This window comes from Gymnoscopelus braueri, assembly GCF_963280865.1.
Source record: "Gymnoscopelus braueri genome assembly, chromosome: 16".
NCBI lineage: Eukaryota > Metazoa > Chordata > Actinopteri > Myctophiformes > Myctophidae > Gymnoscopelus > Gymnoscopelus braueri.
Window position 1 is genome coordinate 52682353 of NC_137616.1, and position 20206 is coordinate 52702558.

A 20206-nucleotide genomic window follows, 5' to 3' on the forward strand; every position below is an offset into this window, starting at 1 on the left:
TTTTCGTTGACCTAGCCGCTTGTTTCTCTCACAGAACCTGGCAACAGCGGTTGGTTTCCCTGGTAACGCTAATCCTCTCTCTCCGGTGTGTATCAGAGACACACAGTGAGTCTTTATTACTCTGTTTATTATGTTTATGCTCTTATTGTTTATCACTGTGTCTGTAGATAAAACACATTCATACATTAATACATTAATATGGTGGTTTGTGTTGCAAGCGCGTGCGTGAATTAATGAATGAGGAAGATAAGCTAAAGCTAATGCTAAGTATAACAAACATACACACACACACACACACAGTCAGCGTGACAGAACGCACGCGCGCACAACCGCGTGCACGTCGCACGCACCTCAAGCTTTGAGGCTCACGCACGCGCACCACGTTGATAGACCCCCTCTATACCATGGTATAGAGGGGGGGGGGGGGTCCATTTGGTTCCATGTGAACACTCTCAGAGTTACAGACCTGTAAGGGTCCATTTGGTTCCATGTGTACACTCTCAGAGTTACAGACCTGTAAGGGTCCATTTGGTTCCATGTGTACACTCTCAGAGTTACAGACCTGTAAGGGTCCATTTGGTTCCATGTGTACACTCTCAGAGTTACAGACCCGTAAGGGTCCATTTGGTTCCATTTGTACACTCTCAGAGTTACAGACCTGTAAGGGTCCATTTGGTTCCATGTGAACACTCTCAGAGTTACAGACCCGTAAGGGTCCATTTGGTTCCATTTGTACACTCTCAGAGTTACAGACCCGTAAGGGTCCATTTGGTTCCATTTGTACACTCTCAGAGTTACAGACCCGTAAGGGTCCATTTGGTTCCATGTGTACACTCTCAGAGTTACAGACCCGTAAGGGTCCATTTGGTTCCATGTGTACACTCTCAGAGTTACAGACCCGTAAGGGTCCATTTGGTTCCATGTGAACACTCTCAGAGTTACAGACCCGTAAGGGTCCATTTGGTTCCATTTATACACTCTCAGAGTTACAGACCCGTAAGGGTCCATTTGGTTCCATTTGTACACTCTCAGAGTTACAGACCCGTAAGGGTCCATTTGGTTCCATTTGTACACTCTCAGAGTTACAGACCCGTAAGGGTCCATTTGGTTCCATGTGTACACTCTCAGAGTTACAGACCCGTAAGGGTCCATTTGGTTCCATGTGTACACTCTCAGAGTTACAGACCCGTAAGGGTCCATTTGGTTCCATGTGTACACTCTCAGAGTTACAGACCCGTAAGGGTCCATTTGGTTCCATGTGTACACTCTCAGAGTTACAGACCCGTAAGGGTCCATTTGGTTCCATGTGTACACTCTCAGAGTTACAGACCCGTAAGGGTCCATTTGGTTCCATGTGTACACTCTCAGAGTTACAGACCCGTAAGGGTCCATTTGGTTCCATTTGTACACTCTCAGAGTTACAGACCCGTAAGGGTCCATTTGGTTCCATTTGTATACTCTCAGAGTTACAGACCCGTAAGGGTCCATTTGGTTCCATGTGTACACTCTCAGAGTTACAGACCCGTAAGGGTCCATTTGGTTCCATCTGTACACCCTCAGAGTTAGAGACCCGTAAGGGTCCATTTGGTTCCATGTGTACACTCTCAGAGTTACAGACCCGTAAGGGTCCTTTTGGTTCCATGTGTACACTCTCAGAGTTACAGACCCGTAAGGGTCCTTTTGGTTCCATGTGTACACTCTCAGTTACAGACCCGTAAGGGTCCATTTGGTTCCATGTGTACACTCTCAGAGTTACAGACCTGTAAGGGTCCTTTTGGTTCCATGTGTACACTCTCAGAGTCACAGACCCGTAAGGGTCCATTTGGTTCCATGTGTACACTCTCAGAGTTACAGACCCGTAAGGGTCCATTTGGTTCCATGTGTACACTCTCAGAGTTACAGACCTGTAAGGGTCCATTTGGTTCCATGTGTACACTCTCAGAGTTACAGGTCCATTTGGTTCTTAACTATCAATCATCTGGGGACCCCCTGCTGGAACCCCCTTAAGGACCCCTGAGGTCTTTGAGAAGCACTGATGTATACAATATATCAGGGGTCTTCAACAGGGGGTCTGGGACCCCTAGGGGGTCCTCAGAGTTACTACAGGGGGTCCACCAAATCTTTGTGTGATTATGATTTTTTTTTTTTACATTAATCACTTGAACCCTAGCATCTCTTTTCTGAGGAGAACTTTAGCCAAAAAATAGCAGATCTACAAGCTCACAACGCCTCGCGAGCTTGTAGATCTGCTATTTTTTGGCAAAGAGGTTTGGTGTAAGAGGGGAAAAAGAGCAGTTAAAAAACAAAAGAGTTTAATCTACAACACTATTTTATACATAGAGAGGGTCCCTGTGCACCGACTTTGAATGCTATCAATGGATTGAATGGGACGTTATCACGTTTTATCAGACCATTGAATGGGCGAAAGTAAGCGACATACTGACCTACCCACGATTTATCAGACCATTCATTGGGTGTTATCAGGAGATACTGACCTACTGGGAGGCAGAGCAGTCCCCACAACATGATTAACATTCTGCGCCGGACGGCACTGAGTAGGCTCAAACGAACGTCACAAATTTCGGAACGACAACTCACGTGGCTCCAGTTCGCCTGAGACTGCGCGCCTCCAAACCGAACCCGAAACTTAACTTTTTAAAAGTCATCTCCGTCGGTAGGTCAGTAATATGTCCTGATAACAATGAATGGTCTGATAAATGGCGGCCGGGTAGGTCAGTATGTATGTCGCCTACTTCGCCCAGCTATGGGGCGGCCATAGCTGAGTGGTTAGTGAGCCCGCCTAGGGAGCCAGAGTCCCTGGTTGCCCCAGGGACGATTCCAGGCCAGGCCAGCAAATGTGTAGATGAAATGAAATTTGTCCCTGAGCAAGACTCTTAACCCCTAATTGCTCACAGGCCCTCTTTGGAAACAAGACCGCAAGGACTTTCATAAACGGACCTGTTAAAGGAATTATCCTTATCCATATTCAATGGTGTCCCATTCAATGCATTGATAGCATCCGAACGGGGTGCACCGCTTCATTCTTCATTCACGATTCTCAAACCCATTGAACAGCTCTACAAGGGTGTCCTCGCAGTGTTTGACAGGAAGCCTCACTCATATCATCATTGTAACATCCTCCGGAGGCTACATTTTTTTTAGCTTTGACAACTTCAACATTTTCAAACAGGTTGGGGTCATATACAAGACCCTATGGTCTGTGCCCGCCCCCCCAAGTGAATTCATTAAAAGGAAGCCTGAGAGGGTAATCAGTACCAGAGCAACTACTTGAGGTGATTGTGAAGTACCACACCGGCAAACAACGTTCGGTCAAAATGTCCTCTCAGTACAGGGTTGTGTAGCATGGAATGGCCTTCCTCTACATATAAGGGATTGTGCTACATTTCCGTCTTTTAAATTCAATCTGAGAAGACGGTTGCTTGAAAACCAAAGCTGCAACCATTTAGTGATCATGTTTTAGGTTTATTTTTATGCTGTGTTCCCTATGTAATGTTATGTATATGTATTCCACTGTTTGTCTGTTTTCTGATTTTATGTTTCGTGTGAGGACTGCTGATGAAAATTAGCATCTTTGCTAAATCCGGTGTATTTACGTCCATGTGACGTCCATTAATATGCTTTGTCCTGTCTAAATAAACAAGTAAAGTAAAAAGTAAAGTAATCTCTCTCTCAGCTAGGGGGTCCTTGGCCTGAAAACGTTGAAGACCCCTGCAATAGATGTATATATGTTACAGGGAAAATGGCATTCCAGGGAAATTGAAAGGGGTACGCTTGTTTTCATGCCCCTCATGCAATTCTGTAGAATCAACGCTAGAGATGCAAGCCAGACATGAGCCCCACACCACACACGCACGCATGCACAAACCAGCACGCACACACGCGCGCGTGTACACACACACACACACACACACACACACACACACACACACACACACACACACACACACACACACACACACACACACACACACACACACACACACACACACACACACACACACACTCCAGGGGGCGGGCCTGGCGGGCTATGTTAGTGCAGTGAGTGGCACTTGGGGCAAACGCAGTCCCCACAACATCATTTACGATTCTGTGCCTATCGGTACATAACTCGGACGGCGCTTAAGTCGACTAGCAGACCATCGGCCGGTCGTCGCGGGCACTCGCGCCTGGAGGCGCTCGGGCGCGACTCCTCGGCCTCAAGGTCTGCTAAGTCGGAGCGCCTTCCGTCATGGTCCAAAACTATACTTTATCAGCGAAACAAAAGTAGTCCGCGGTTGTTTGAAAAAGTAATGTCCCAAGCGGGAGTCAAACCCCGGCTCCCAGTGGTAGTGGGTGGGGAGTCCAATGATTATCGAAGTGCGCCACTGAGGCTTGTACTAGTGGTGCAAAGTAACAAAGTAGATTTACTCAAGTACAATTTTGAGGTATTCGTACTTTACTTGAGTATTTCTCTCATATTATCCATTTTATTTTCAGCGTTCCCCTAGCGTAGCTTCCTGGTTAGTATGTTGTTGTTGTGGTCGTCGTCCTCGCATCAAAGCCCCGCCTCGCAGCACCGCCCCGTGCCTATAAAACAAGCGCTCCCCTGTCAATTTCCCTGGAATGCCATTTTCCCTGTGACATATATAACAATGACATATTCAATGGTTTCCATTGAATACTTCATAAGTCTGAAATGTAAACGGCACGTGATAGATGGAACATTATAGAGTTGACTGTTTACATCATTGGTTCTCAAAGTAGGGGTCCAGGGACCCCCAGGGGTCCTGGGCTTGGGGGACTTTATGGCCTGACAAACAATTTCAGTCGTCATGATATTTGTGTTTTCTTTATCTCCTCCCATCCTCCAGGGGGCGGTGTCATGTCTCAGCTGTCGGCGGAGGAGGAGGCGGAGCTGGCGGGTCTCCTCAGACAGCTGCTGCAGAGCGTTCAGGATCGCATCGCTGGCGCCCCCTCTGTCCAATCAGCTGAGGAGATACTGCTGCACCTGGAAGAAACCGACAAAAACTACCACAAGTACGTCAATAAAACCCTTAAAAAACTACCACAAGTACGTAAATAAAACCCTTAAAAAAAAAACACAAGTACGTAACTAAAACCATTTCTTTCTGGCCAAGGACCCCATGTGTAATGTCTTGTAGATCCGCTATTTTCGCAAATGTTCCCATCAGAATAGGGTTGAGTGGTTAAAGGGTTATTTCACTTTCCAACATTTTTTGGGTCATTTTATCGTCTACTCAGGCTTGTGTGAACCCCCCAGACAGTTTTTAAGTTGCTCGATTCAGTATTTAGATATTTGATATTCATTTTTTATCAGACACGGCCCCTTCCTATACAAACCCATTCAAACCCCCTGTAAGCGCCCTCGATGTAAATGATGAAGCGGATTGGTTTCAACGGGTGTTTTTATTTTTCTTTGGAAGCGTGGATCAACACCGTGAAAACTATGAAAATAGAGAATAAATACTTTTACAAACATATCAAATATTTCATAGTTTCATTCAACAATAAAAGCAGTGCATTTGAATTAATCACTTCAGTACAATTCAACAATAAAATACTTTAGTTGATTGTGATTCAATATACCGTAATTTTCGCACTATAAGCCGCACCTGAGTATAAGCCGCAGCAGCTAAATTGAATGATTTGTACGTATTTAAGCCGCACTGGACTATAAGCCGCAGGTGTAAAATCCATAGATTTAGGAGGTCCCCTAGTGGCCGTTAGCTGTAAAAATCCATAGATAAGCCGCACCGTTATATAAGCCGCAGGGTCGAAAAATGGGAAAAAAGTCGCGGCTTATAGTCCGAAATTTACGGTAAGTAAAGTCATTTAACAGAAACCAAAGCAGACATAAAGCAGAATGCACCATAACCAAAGTATCATAGACCCAAACAAACAAACAAAAGTAATTAAGCCCAAAGTAAATAACAAATGAAAACCCAAACAAACAATCCTATACCTTGCTCCGGCTATCGAGGGGCTAACAAGCTGTTTGAATGCCACCTGGAACCGTCATTCATCGTCACCCATCATAATAGTTGCATGTCAAGTTTGTCAACACTGATCACAGCAGGGACTGTGGAAAATACAAACTGCTCAGTACACTGAAGCTACACATGTATGGGTTCAACATTTACCGAAATAATGTGTGAGGCATTTCCAACAAACATACCGTGTTGCTCTGCTTGGGACACACACAGGCCGTCTCTCTGTCACAGACTGAGTGTGAATGCATGGGGGTGTGTGAAGCGAGCTGGTTTAAGTGCGTGCCGGTGCGGTGACAGGACGTTTCAAAATAAAGGTAAACTAAATGTACAGGAAGTGTCAAAATAAAGGTATCCCAAAATAACGTAAATAAACAGATCAACTTCAAACCAAAAATAATTGAAGTTAAAACCAGCAAGTGTCCCTGACACTTACACCCCCCTTCAAACTTAATTTTTAATCATGTTAAATTCATCAAAAACACACGCCCTGCCCTCCTAATACGTGAGGAGGCCGTGTTTTTTCATTGTATTTTATTTTTTTCATTTCCCCCCCAAAAAATATTACAAATAAATGAAAACACGGCCCCCTGGCGTATTAGAAGGACTTCAGTATATCAGTCAGCAGAACCAAGGACGGGTGTTTCTGATGAATCTAACATGGTTCAAATGGAGTTAGAAGTTACAATGGGTTTGTATAGGAAGTAGGGGTGTGCTGATACACTAATTTCACCAAACGATACGATATTTGGCTCACAACTTCGATACGATTTCGATACGATACGATACGCACTTTTTTATTATGAAAATATATGGGGGAGAAAAAATGCAAACAAATAATTCTGTTTTTGCATTATTCAGACATGCAAACTTGTAGCTTTTCATCTACAATAGCCGTTTTGAATCCAAATAGGGCAATAGTGTGACACCTGACCCGAAAAAAACAACATGTTTTCACCCTTTTCACCTCGGGGCTGTTTGCATGCCTGATCATTATTATTGTAAAAAAAATAAAAATAAAAACGATATTTTTTTTTTCCAAAACGATACATATCGTCATGAAAACGTATCGCGATATATCGCGGGACGATATATCGGCACACCCCTAATAGGAAGGGAGCGTGTCTGATAAAATAAATATCAAATATCTAAACACTGAATCGAGCAACTTAAACACTGTCTGGGGTCACAACAGCCTGAGTAGACCATAAAATGACCCACGTCTTTTTTTAAAGTGAAATATCTCATGAGGCCGATTTTACAAAATGTCTTCTAGATCCTAACAGTTTTCTGAGAAACTATTGTTTCTATGTCAGTGGTGCTCAAACATGTTCACGTCAAGGACCACCAAAATGATGTGTATTTGGTCGAGGACCCCCATCTCAAAATATGTTGTTCCAGGGACCCCCCCCCCAGAAGCAAAGATTTGAGTTACAAATGTTCCCTTTAAAAATATATATTTTCAAAGATTTGCACACATTTTTACGGATTTTTCAAAAATAGCAGATCTACAAGCTCGTAGCGCGGCACTCGGTGTCGCGCTACGAGCTTGTAGATCTGCTATTTTTGAATAGCCAATGAAGTCTAAAAATGACACGGATGCGTTCCCGGTCTTAATGGGTTAAGTTGGTTAGGGTTCAGTGTACTCTCTCTCGTTTCATGCAGCTACGAGTTCGTTAAGTACGTGCGGCGCTACGTAGAGAGCTCATTGGCTGCCGTGGTGGAGGCGGAGACGGAGAAGTGCGCCAGGGGAGATGACGGACACGCCGTGTGCTCCGCCCACGACACGCTCATCAGCGCCATCACCAGGACAGCCAGAGCATCGCCGCAGTGAGTACGGTCCTGCACTTTACACCAGTGTGAGTGTTGCCAGGTCTGCTTATTGTAAGCGACTATGTGCTTCTTTTTTTTTCTGTGAAGTCGCTTGTAAATATTGGTGTTGGTTGCTGTTTTTTTTGGGCTGGTTTCTGTAGTTGCTAAGTGTGTGTGTGTGTGTGTGTGTGTGTGTGTGTGTGTGTGTGTGTGTGTTGTGTGTTGTGTGTGTGTGTGTGTGTGTGTGTGTGTGTGTGTTGTGTGTGTGTGTGTGTGTGTGTAGGTACCATCAGATGGTAGGGTCATTAAAGACCTCCATGACAACGGTGGTAGAGTCTCTCATCAACGCCTATGAGGAGGACCAGCTGAGGAGAGGGGGAGGGGGAGGGGCCTGCGACGGCGGCCATTACAACGCCATGGACAACTGTTCTGACAGCGACTCCTCCTTCAACCAGGTGAGACAACGTGCTGGAACAACAAGAACTGTGATTTATGTTCAAACAGAATCATCTTTATCGTCACATCACTGGTTTACAGGTTTAACTCTTTAACTGCCGGTGTAAAATTGTTTGATTGATTGGTTGATTGAAAATTGTATTAGGCAAAATAATGTAAAACAACACAGTTACATTTATAATACTTTTTGTCTAAAAGGTCCGGCCAAAAAAGTCCTTGCGGACCTGTTTCCGTTGGGGTCCTTGAATTAATTTCATAGACATTATTATTTATTTTGGGTGCGCATGCGCACCTGCGCACCAGTTATGTGCACCCCTGCACATAACTGGTGCGCAGGTGCGCATGCGCACCCAAAATAAATAATGCGTGGCACATCAGACGACGCGAGGCGCTTTTGCGTACCAACAGCTGGGACAGGAATTTCCAAGCTTTTATTTTTTTAGCAAAACTAAAAAATAAAAGCCTGGAGATCGAGGCTAGGAATTTACTTCCTGAAGCCACTCGCATCTCAGCCACTCGTGTCTCGCATCGCCTCGCATTGCCTCGCTGCGTGCACGCAGCCAGCAGCGGCTGTTAGAGGCACTCGTCACCGATGATGAACGCACCGTAATGGTGCAAAAATATGCCGTGAACGTCCCAATCTGACGGATAAAAACAGCGCAGCACAGGGCACCAACCTTGGGGGCTTCACCAAACGGCGTGAGAGAAAAAGAAACGGCGAAAATCGGCGGAATTTGGAAGCAGAGCGTCCTTTTCTCTCGTGCAGCACCCCCCCCCCCCCCCCCCACAAAACTGTCCGGTGGGCACCGTGCTGAATTCCCCCCCCCCCCGACAAAATGGCACGGGACCATTTATTTTGTGCGCACCAAGTCACATCTCCAGGTGCTCTTCTGAGTAGACTAGAGTAGACCTAAAAAGTTATGTGCACCCCTGCATATGTGACTGAATACAATGAGACCTTCCCCAAGTCGCTTTTGTGGAAACAGAGTAAAAATGTGAAATTTACTTCGTTTTTTTTTTGTTGTGTTTTTCGTTTTTTTTCATATTAACACAGTTCGAATGTTAAAGAAGGTTTTCTATTGCAAAATATAGTCGTGGGAGAATCATTAAATGGTTACATTTGTAGGGCAAAGTAGGCTCTACTATGCTGCTTTTGAGCGAGTCTCTGTGTTACTTCGGGGGGTGGAGAGACACTTGGCCGAGATTTGCATAGAGTTTCGATTGGTCGCTAGCTAGGCATTGTACTCCGGTTTCACTGAGCCGCGCCAGTGTTGCCAGGTATTGTTATTATAAGTTAGCCCCCACGATTTGATTTGAAAATAGCAGATCTATAAGCTCACTGTGCGTCGGTCGCGATGCGACGCGTTGTGAGCTTGTAGATCTGCTATTTTCAAATAGCTGATGCATACAGTAGGGTTAAAATGCTCATGTGGCCCATAGTCGCTTATTTTGGGCTTTTTTCCCTAGACCTGGTTGCTTATTGCTCTCGTAGAATCTGGCAGCACTGGTCTCTGGTTATGTGGCGTTGTTGCTTAACTTTAGGCGCATAGCGAAAGTTGCTCTGATCTGATCAGCGGAAAGGATTATTCATTCATTTTCCTCCGTGTGTTTGATGACCCCCCCCCCCCCCCATTTTGAGCTATACCAACCTTTCAGCTAAACAGGCCGCTCGTTTCTATGGAAGTATTCCACTGTATTCCACAACGTGTAGCTAAAAAATGAAAAATGAAAAATGCTCACTTGCAGCATAAACCATTGTACTCAGTCACATATATAGTAGCAACCAAACATTTCAATTCAACACAAAAATACAGAGGAAAAAAATACCACTATGTACAAAAAAAAAGAAAGAAAAGAAAGCATGAACAATAAAAAATATATACAAAAAAAGGGGAGGGGGGTCGTCTGTCTACCGGGAAACTGGTACTACCTCCTCTTGTGGCCTCCGGAAAGATGAGTTTTTAGGGCTGTTTTAAATGAGCCCAGCGAACTGCATTTTTTGAGGGATGGGGTTAGACTGTTCCATACCTTGGTGGCCGTGCTGTAGAAGGAGAATTTGCCCATGTTTGTTTTATGGGTGGGTGGTACCAGATTGTTGTTTACGCTCCCTCTAGTTTCGTGACTGTGGGTGTCCCTAACTTTTTGGAGGTATTTAGACAGATATGCGGGTATAGGGGGCATATCGGGCAAATCTGCATTTACAATTTTGAAGACCAGTCCCATTTTTAGTTGTTTAACCCTGTCTTCCACCCTGAGCCAGCCTAGGCTGGCAAAGTGAGTGGGAGAGAGATGGGTCATGGGCCCCAGTCCGAGAAGTAGTCGAATCAGTTTGTTTTGGGAGGTTTGAAGCTTAGTCTTCAGTGACACTGAGGTGTTGGAGTACCAAGAGGAGCAAGTATAGTCAAAAAGGGGCTGAATCAGGGCCCCTGAGAGGGTCAGGATAATAGTAATAGTGTCACCCTAGTGCAAGCGAAAACTAGTGTTTTTACCTACCTGAAAAATCATGGAATATTTTCCGTGAACGCTGTCCGCACGGTGATCCCCTCATTACACACACAGGGGTCTCGTAGTATTGGAGGAAAAATAAATCCGATCGCGGTAATCCGTTCCATAGTTGCGGCAAGTTGAAAATAGCATGTCTCGCCAAAAATACCAAGTACCAACGGATGCGTTAACGTGTCCATGGCAGTGAAAGCGTTAACAGTAACAGTGGGCGTTGTTGTTTTCAAACTTTCCATGAAGAGAAAAGGATGGATTTTACAATTCACAATGTAGGCATTTATCAGACGCTCTTTAATCCAGAGCGATTTACAGTAACCAAGGACAACACAAGGTAACAACACAAGGCTAACACAGCGTTGCTTTGTTAGCTTGTAGATCGACTATTTTCAAATAGCCAAGGTATGAAATAAGGATAAAGCCGTTAATGTATGTTTTATAATGTAAAAATATCTCAAAATTGTACTTAAGTACAATACTTGAGTAAATGTACTTTGTTAATTTACACCACTGAGCCTAGGACTGAATAACAAGGTCTCTCTCTCTCTCTCTCTCTCTCTCTCTCTCTCTCTCTCTCTCTCTCTCTTAAAGCAAACATTTGTAACTCAAATCTTTGCTTCTGGGGGTTCCTGGAACAACATATTTTGAGATGGGGGTCCGCGGCCAAATACATGTCATTTTGGGGGTCCTTGACATGAAAGAGTTTGAGAACCCACTGATATAGACATGGTTGATAAAATGCATGTCATGCCTGCCTGCCTTATGTGGGGCAGCTTTGTATATAGCTCTCTACTCCCCCCTAGTGGACACTAGTGGCTTTATCTTGGGTCAAGTCACTGGCCAACCACTGAACCATGTAGATCCACAAGGTCAAGTCCATGTCCAGCCTGGTGACAGGCCGTGGTCAGGCCTTGTTCAACATGTGTCTGAAATAGACACATTTCCGTTTAGTAACGACAAAGCCGAGGGCATATTATTATCCCACTGTGTTTTCTTTTTGATGTTTTGGAATGCATAATGTTTCAGGTGAACTGCTCTAGAACTATTTAATCTATGTTGTCTTTTCAGAGTTATGCCGTTATAACGTCTTTGTGTCTGGCAGTAAATATTTCCAGATAAACTCTTTTTTATTTTCAGTGTCTGTTTGTGAAGTTTATAGTTAATACTTCATTTCTTGTTTCCTTTTTCAGAGTTATGCGTTCATCAAACAAGAACAGCTCCAAGTCCTCGCCGAAAACCTGGACCCCAGTCGACCCAAAGAGGTAGGAAATAAATAACCACTTATATAATTATAGACAACCTATAATATAATGATCTGTTCATTCATAGACGAAAGAGTTGTTTTTGATTGATTGAGATTTTTATTAGGCAAAATAATGTAAAACAACTCAGTTACATTTATAATACTTTTGTCTAAAAGGTCCGACCAAAAAAGTCCTTGCGGACTTGTTTCCGTTGGGGTCCTTGTAGAAAATAAATGCCACCCTTTCAATATTGCCCTATTATAGCGCCACCAGGAGGCCGATTTGCAAAACTATAAAACACACACATATATATATATATATATATATATATATATATATATATATATTACTCCTACAATGTTTGTCCAAAGCGTAAAAAACGGCTTATATTTTTCCATATATTCGGCCGTACACCAACGTCGAAGTCACATTTATCAAAGGATCCTATATACCAATCCTAGCGTACATTAGGTCGGAGCTTTGATAAATGTCACGTCTGAAAACGAGCGTCATTTAAATAACACGCCCTTAAATATTCACAAAACGCCCCGACTGAAGAACCAGAATACGACCCAAAAAAAGCATGAAAAGCCAATAAGAAAGAGTTTCCCCCGCTCGCCTCGCCACACACGCACACGCCTCTCTCTCTCTCTCTCACACACACACACACACACACACACACACACACACACACACACACACACACACACACACACACACACACACACACACACACACACACACACACGCCCGCCCAACTTTGTCTTTCATGTAATCCGTAGCGTCGCGGTACAATCTTTGTTGTCACATAGGCAGGCTTGTAGCCTACATGAATGACATATTATGATACCAATCACATCGCCATGAATGGAATACGTTTGTATACCCATTTATTTAACCCATACCGAGCAGTGCGTGTTCGAGTTACACTAAATAAAGCAGTCATCAGACTCGGGTGGAATGCAGTGATCCGGTGCCGCCACGTTAATATTGGAGCGTCAGGTTTATATCCTTAACCCAGCCTCTCTATGACATAACTCCATAACATAGGACAAGCTACTGTAAGTTTGTAGACCTCACTGTCCATGAAAATATGGTCGGGACTCCCGAAAATTCTCTCGCAGAAGCGCACGTATATTTTGAAAATAGCAGATCTACAAGCTCACAAGGCGTTGCGATGCGACCCGTTGTGAGCTTGCAGATCTGCTATTTTCAAATAGCCAATTCAGCCAGATCTGCAAGCTTAACCGAATGACTGTTAAAGCAGTTTGTTTAAATTACTTTATAAAATGTTATATTTTCACAGGGATTATTTATTTGTGTAGATCTACATTTAGGAGTGGATTATGTGTCCAGATGCCTGTCAGACAGTCAGACAATGCTGCTCCGCAGGTCTAGAATGGAATAAACGGGCGCAGCCAACGTCAACAACTGGTCTCGACCAGACGTGAGATCTCAGCGTATGGTAGGATGAAGCCCACGTCAGGATATATTGATAAATGCCGAAAGTTGCGGTGATCTCGCCGTACGCCCATTATTTGGTCTGCACCGCGTTGATAGATGAGGGCCACTCTCTCTATAGTCAAGTGATCAAGACGGATCCATCCGTTTTTTCACATTCCATCCTGATTAGCGAATTCAGAACATTGCTGGCCCATAAGTTGCAGTGGCTTAGGGGTAGAGTGGCCGGTAGAGCGGCCGGATGGAAGCCGTGAGGTTCCCAGTTGGATCCCGGGCTCCCCCAGAGTTAGTGTTGAAGTGTCCTTGAGCAAGACACTGAACCCCTAATTATGCTCTCGATGAGCAGATTGGTGCCTTGCATGGTTTCCTCCTCCATAGGTGTGTGAATGGGTGAATGTAATGCACAATCTATGTAAAGCGCTTTGAATAAAATATATAAATGCATCATTTACCATAATAACCTGACCTGGCAGAGACCTGAGCTCAGAGGAGACCCTTCTTCTAGTGGTTATTGTTATTATTGCTCTCGTTGTTTACAGGTGCGTTGGGAAGCTCTCCAGGCGCTGTGTCAGGCTCCGCCCTCTGACGTGCTGAGCAGCGAGAGTTGGAGCGCGCTCAGTAAGAACCTCACCGCTGCTCTGAGCGACCCCGACCCCGCCCTCTCTGTGAGTACTGACCCCTCCCCCTTTTATGGTAACCCCTCCTCCTCCTCCGTCATAGCCCCGCCCCTCAGCCCCGCCTTCCCACAGTGTTGCTGTTCCGTAGGCATTTAGCGGACGCTCTGATCCAGAGAAACTTACAATACCCTCACATAGCAGTACTCTGTGTTGATCATGGTAAAGCTTACATTTCATTTACGAGTCCAGAGGGAAGCATATAAGCAAATATACTTAAAGTTACAAAAGTAAAGTCAAATTCTTTTGAAAATAGCCGATCTACAAGCTCACAACTCGTCGCATCGCGACGCGTTGTGAGCTTGTAGATCAGCTATTTTCAAATAGCCTATGCATAAAATAGGGCTAAAGTGGTTAATGTATGTTTTATGATATAATAATTTATATCTGCAAAGTAACTAAAGTTTTCATTTTCATTTAGTTTCCGTCAGAGAAAAAAGACGAACCTTTTTCGTCATAGTTTTAGTCGATGAAATCAACACTAGTGGGGTGGTTATGAGGCCAACAGTATAGTTCATATAAGTTTACATTTCATATCACACGCACCATAGAGTAAGAACTCCTGTAACTTTAACCAGCAAAAATAAATACAGAATATATTTAAGACAAATATTTATTTTTTAGAAATTGTGAATCGATTTTGAATCGTTGATATTAATAAGAATTGTGATTTTTACATGAATCGACTTTTTTTTCAACACCCCTAATATTTAACGTTATATCTTGGAACCAAACAGTGTTAATTGCTCACGGCTCACAGATGCTTGTTGTCTTCCTTCCTGTTTCCTGTCCCACAGGATAAAGTTCTTCGGTTCTTCTCCAAAACCTTCTCCTCATCTCCTCTGAACGTCACCAGAGAGATCTACACCAGTCTGGGTAAGATAGTCCTAACTAGAGATCTACACCAGTCTGGGTAAGATAGTCCTAACTAGAGATCTACACCAGTCTGGGTAAGATAGTCCTAACTAGAGATCTACACCAGTCTAGGTAAGATAGTCCTAACTAGAGATCTACACCAGTCTAGGTAAGATAGTCCTAACTAGAGATATACACCAGTCTAGGTAAGATAGTCCTAACTAGAGATCTACACCAGTCTAGGTAAGATAGTCCTAACTAGAGATATACACCAGTCTAGGTAAGATAGTCCTAACTAGAGATCTACACCAGTCTGGGTAAGATAGTCCTAACTAGAGATCTACACCAGTCTAGGTAAGATAGTCCTAACTAGAGATCTACACCAGTTCAACAGGTATTGTGCCTGACATCTAAAACAAAAAGTGAAAGTTACGTACAGTAGGTGGTCCAGTGACTTTTGACGTTTTCCTTCCACACCTCCTCCTGCATGGAACGCGTGACCAGAGATGATGTTGGTTCGAATCCAGCACAACAACACCAATGGTTTTGATCATGTGGATTGTGGAAGTTAAATGGTGGATGTGTGGATATAGGACTCTATATGAACAAACTTGTTATATTAAAAAAAACGCATCACATTCTGTTTGTGTGACATGCATGATGCAAAGGTTTGGAAAGTGAAAGTGGTCAAAGTCACTGGCCACCTAGTGTACCTGCTCACAACGTGTCTCAACTTGACACGTAGTCAGCTTGTGGATCTACTATTTTAGTTATTTTACATTTTTAAAAAAAAGCATATGTTCTGAGTTTAACACGATTTGATCATGTTTTTCTTTATGTTTACAGCTCAGAGTGTTCAGTGTAACTTCATGTGTTTATGTTTACAGCTCAGAGTGTTCAGTGTAACTTCATGTGTTTATGTTTACAGCTCAGAGTGTTCAGTGTAACTTCATGTGTTTATGTTTACAGCTCAGAGTGTTCAGTGTAACTTCATGTGTTTATGTTTACAGCTCAGAGTGTTCAGTGTAACTTCATGTCTCACAAGTTGACCTTTCCAACGGGGTCGGCTGCTGTCGACGTAAACACACACGTCATATGCTGTCTGCTCAAACAGGTACACACACACACACACACGTACACACACACACACACACACACACACACACACACACACACACACACACGCACGCACACGCACATACGCACGCATAAAAAAAATGCACACGCTATTTTGAAACGCACATCTGCTATTCATTCTTGTAGATCTGCTATTTTTTGATATGTGCATATCTTTGAATATATATGTTTTTTAAAGCAAAGGTTTTTTTTACTCAAACCTTTGCTTCTGGGGGGTCCCTGGAACAAAATATTTTGAGATCAGGGTCCGCGGCCAAATACGTATCATTTTGGGTGGTCCTTGACTGATGCGACGTACGTTTAAATAAAAAAAAAGGTTTATTGTTCTCGCGTTAATAAAAATTACATTAAAACAATTTAAATCTTGACGAAAAAAAGCCCTTCTTAACGATGATGTCACTGGTAGACGGGTTTCTGAAGTGTCCACAGCCCTCCTATGAGACACACTTCATATTATATGAAGATGAGTGAAGGTGAAGTCGTCCTTTAAGTAAAACAATTGAGTACTTTTTCCACCATGAATTGAGTACGTGTGGATCTCATTTGAAACCATAGACTGTATAAAAGAGACGGACAAAGCCTGACCTCTGGTTTCTACAGACCGGAAATGAAGCCGATTGTTCAGGAATTTGAAATCCGCCATCTCTAATATAAGCACAAAAGCACGTCGGGAACAGGAACCGGAAAACAATCCCCAAAGAATGCTATTGGTTGGGTAGCTTGTCAATCAAGAGCGGGGGCGGGGAATGAATGCTATTGGTTGTGTAGCTTGTCAATCAAACCATCCCTCCCCTCCTAGAGCATACCCTACTTTATCGTCAATTTTAAAATAAATGGGACCATAGTTTAGCAAAACGTATATCATGATGATTGAAAGGAGACTTTAAACTAGCGACTGGAAGCATATAGAATTTATGACCATTTTTATTACACGTTGACTGCCAGAGTTTTTTCAGAACAGTCTGTAGCCTCTGCCAGGGTTTTGAACGATTTTGGTACCTTTTCGCATAGCCACAAAATATTTTTCTCCAGTATGATTGATCCCCAGAAAATTTCTAATCACAGGTGAGATTCAGGTGTGGTTTCACAAATGTCAACGAGGTCATTATGACCTTGTTGTCATGTGTTGTTTGATGTTTGAAAATAGCTCAAAACCAGTGGTTTCAAACCAAAAAACATTGTGAATTGTTTGTCCGTTTGAATTTTAACATTGAAGTGGATGGAGCAGCAAATCTTTGGAAATTGTTCTCTCCTTATTCGTTTGGAATATCGAAAAAGTGTCAATACTAAATAATTAGAGACATTATTTATTTATTTTTCAGGACGTTTTTAAACGTCTTTGGCAGGCAATAGCTGAATTCCCAAAGACGTTTATAAACGTCTTTGGCAGTTAATGTGTTAAGGTAAGAAAATCTCTAGTCTAAAGTTTGTCAAAAACTCATCCGCTCGCGTTAAAATAAATGCGTTCTGACACCCGCAGGGGTAAAACAGCGCCAAATAGGCCATTCATATGAACTGTCTCACTTCCGTATTGGCCTCATTGTAAATATTTCAGGCTGGCCCCTTGGTTTGAAACAAGCCATTGAGGCTTTTATTTTAGCTGACCTAGTATTGTAAACTGTACTGCCAGGTGCTTTTTCTCTGCAACCTTCTGAATAAAGTATTCAATCAATCAATCAAACTGGTTTTGAGTTTGGGTAGGGAGTGGAGATCTTTAGTGTCTTTTGGTCGGCCATTCCACATTTTGGTGGCAACATGGTAGAATGCATTTTTTTTACCCCCCGTATTTGAGACGAATCTTGGGGTTAACGAGGTCAGAATGAGTTCTTTCTCTTTCTGGTGTTAATCACTCTGGAGAAGTAGTTGTAGTAGAAATAAGACACAGTCATTCTATGCTCGGTTGTGAGCTTGTAGATCGGCAATTTTTTTGTTTAAATAGTATAAATCAGACATTATGATGCCATTATCACAGCCTGCCAAAAAGACTAATTTAGTTTAATTTAGGGATTCCAAGCTAATATAATCTGCAGGCTTTCTCTTCCTGCACAGTTAGCATGCTATAATAGAAGCCATTGTTCTAAAAAATAAATACAAAATAAATCAATTCTGAGCTGTACACAGCCCTCCATCACGATGCGTTTTTAGCTTGTAGATCGGCTTTTTTCAGTATTTTTTAAAATGGGGTTTACATTGTAAAATGTTTTTGCCACCCCTGTCTCTGGCTTTTATTGAAATGAGGCGTCTGGGTGAAAGTCAGTCTCTCATCTCGTCTTTTTTTTTTTGTCTTCCTCCAGATCCGCCTGATGAACGAGTTCCAGAAAGAGGTCACCACCTTCTGGATCCGACACCCGGAGAAGTAAGTGAGGTTTTCACCAGAGCTTCACTAAAATATTATGAATGAATGAATGAATGAATTTTGCGCTTTTCCAAACAAAGTTACAAAGTGCTTACATAAATGTTAAAAACCGCAAACATCAACAAGAGAAAGAATAAAATAAGAAAACATAAACAAAAACATAAAAAAATAAAAAAACAGCATTTAAAGTCAGTCCATAAAACAATCCTTAGGAAAAACACTTTATATACAGATGTGTTTTCAAAAGCGATTTAAAAGAGGACACTGACTCAGCTAACCTAAGATCCAAGGGTAGGGCATTCCAGAGCAACGGTGCCCGGGCCGAAAAAGCCCGGGCACCCCGTGTGACGAAGTTAGTTGTGGGAGGATCCAGGAGGGCCCAATCCGAGGATCTAAGCTGGAGCTTTAGCAAGTCCACAATGTAACTGGAGGCCAGTCCATGTAGGGCTTTAAAAGTGATCAACAAAATCTTAAAATAAATTCTGTAGCTCACGAGCAGCCAATTTAGGGCAGCCAGGATGGGTGTGATATGCTCTCTTTTCTTTGTGTTGGTGAGTAACCTTGCAGCAGAGTTTTGCACCATCTGGAGACGGGATATGGCTTTTTTATTAATACCTGAGTAGAGGGAGTTACAGTAGTCTAAGCTGGATGAAATAAAGGCATGTATGACAGTTTCCAGGTCTGCAGTGGATGTGGATGTGAATGATTTTATCTTGGCAATGTTCCTAATCTGGTAGTAGCAGGACTGGGCTACTCCTGTGATTTGTGCGTTAAATGAAATGGCTGGGTCAAAAATTACACCCATGTTACGGGCAGTGTGGGTGATATTTGGAGCTAAAGTGCCAAGTTCAGAGTGGAAGGAGTGGGTGGAATTTGGGGGGCCGAATATGATGATTTTCCGTTTTTTGTTTCATTGAGTTGTAAAGGTTAAGATATTTAGACTAAAAATATGACTAAAACTAAATAACATTTTATTCAAAAGACTATGGCTAAACAAAATCAATATCATATATAATAATCATAATTAACACTGCTCCTGTGTCACCTGTGTGATGTCTTTCCAGGTACATGGAGGAGATCATAGAGAGCACCCTGTCACTGCTGTCCTTCCAGCCCCAGCAGGGTGCATCCTCCACAGGAGGGACAGAGAGGTCCTTCCAGCCCCAGCAGGGTGCATCCTCCACAGGAGGGACAGAGAGGTCCTTCCAGCCCCAGCAGGGTGCATCCTCCACAGGGGGGACAGAGAGGTCCTTCCAGCCCCAGCAGGGTGCATCCTCCACAGGAGGGACAGAGAGGTCCTTCCAGCCCCAGCAGGGTGCATCCTCCACAGGAGGGACAGAGAGGTCCTTCCAGCCCCAGCAGGGTGCATCCTCCTCAGGGGGGTCAGAGAGGTCCTTACAGCCCCAGCAGGGTGCATCCTCCACAGGGGGGACAGAGAGGTCCTTCCAGCCCCAGCAGGGTGCATCCTCAGGGGGGACAGAGAGGCCTCTGGAGCCCGTCCATCTCCTCACCTTGCTGGACATCAAAGCCAGCTGGTTTAAGAAGTGGATGGTAAGAAGCTCATGGAGTCTATAGGGCCAACTCTCTGCTCACTCGCTCACCCCTCACTCTGTTCTCCAGCTTAATCTATTAATGACTAGTATTAAAATTGTCTATTGTCTTTTTTATGTCCAATGTATTATTTGTATTTCAGTTCATAAAGTT

The 20206-nt window shown here is 43.4% G+C and overlaps 2 protein-coding genes across 2 annotated transcripts in view; one reads left to right on the top strand and one right to left on the bottom strand.

Annotated features, from left to right (window-relative positions):
• The window catches only part of LOC308102580 (E3 ubiquitin-protein ligase TRIM35-like), a gene marked incomplete at its 5' end in the record, with an annotated part of 614451 nt that overhangs the window by 420773 nt on the left and 173472 nt on the right, over window positions 1–20206 (bottom strand). The gene's annotated exons all lie outside the window — the stretch shown is intronic.
• Window positions 53–20206, top strand: part of tbc1d32 (TBC1 domain family, member 32) — a 77189-nt gene continuing 57035 nt past the window's right edge. The window contains exons 1-10 of the mRNA XM_080454110.1: window positions 53–105; window positions 4872–5037; window positions 7674–7838; window positions 8104–8275; window positions 11966–12037; window positions 14020–14145; window positions 14952–15030; window positions 16020–16123; window positions 18441–18502; window positions 19567–20053. Coding sequence (XP_080310236.1) covers window positions 4883–5037; window positions 7674–7838; window positions 8104–8275; window positions 11966–12037; window positions 14020–14145; window positions 14952–15030; window positions 16020–16123; window positions 18441–18502; window positions 19567–20053 — 1422 coding nt within the window. The 5' untranslated portion in view covers window positions 53–105; window positions 4872–4882. The remainder of the gene's footprint in view (window positions 106–4871; window positions 5038–7673; window positions 7839–8103; window positions 8276–11965; window positions 12038–14019; window positions 14146–14951; window positions 15031–16019; window positions 16124–18440; window positions 18503–19566; window positions 20054–20206) is intronic.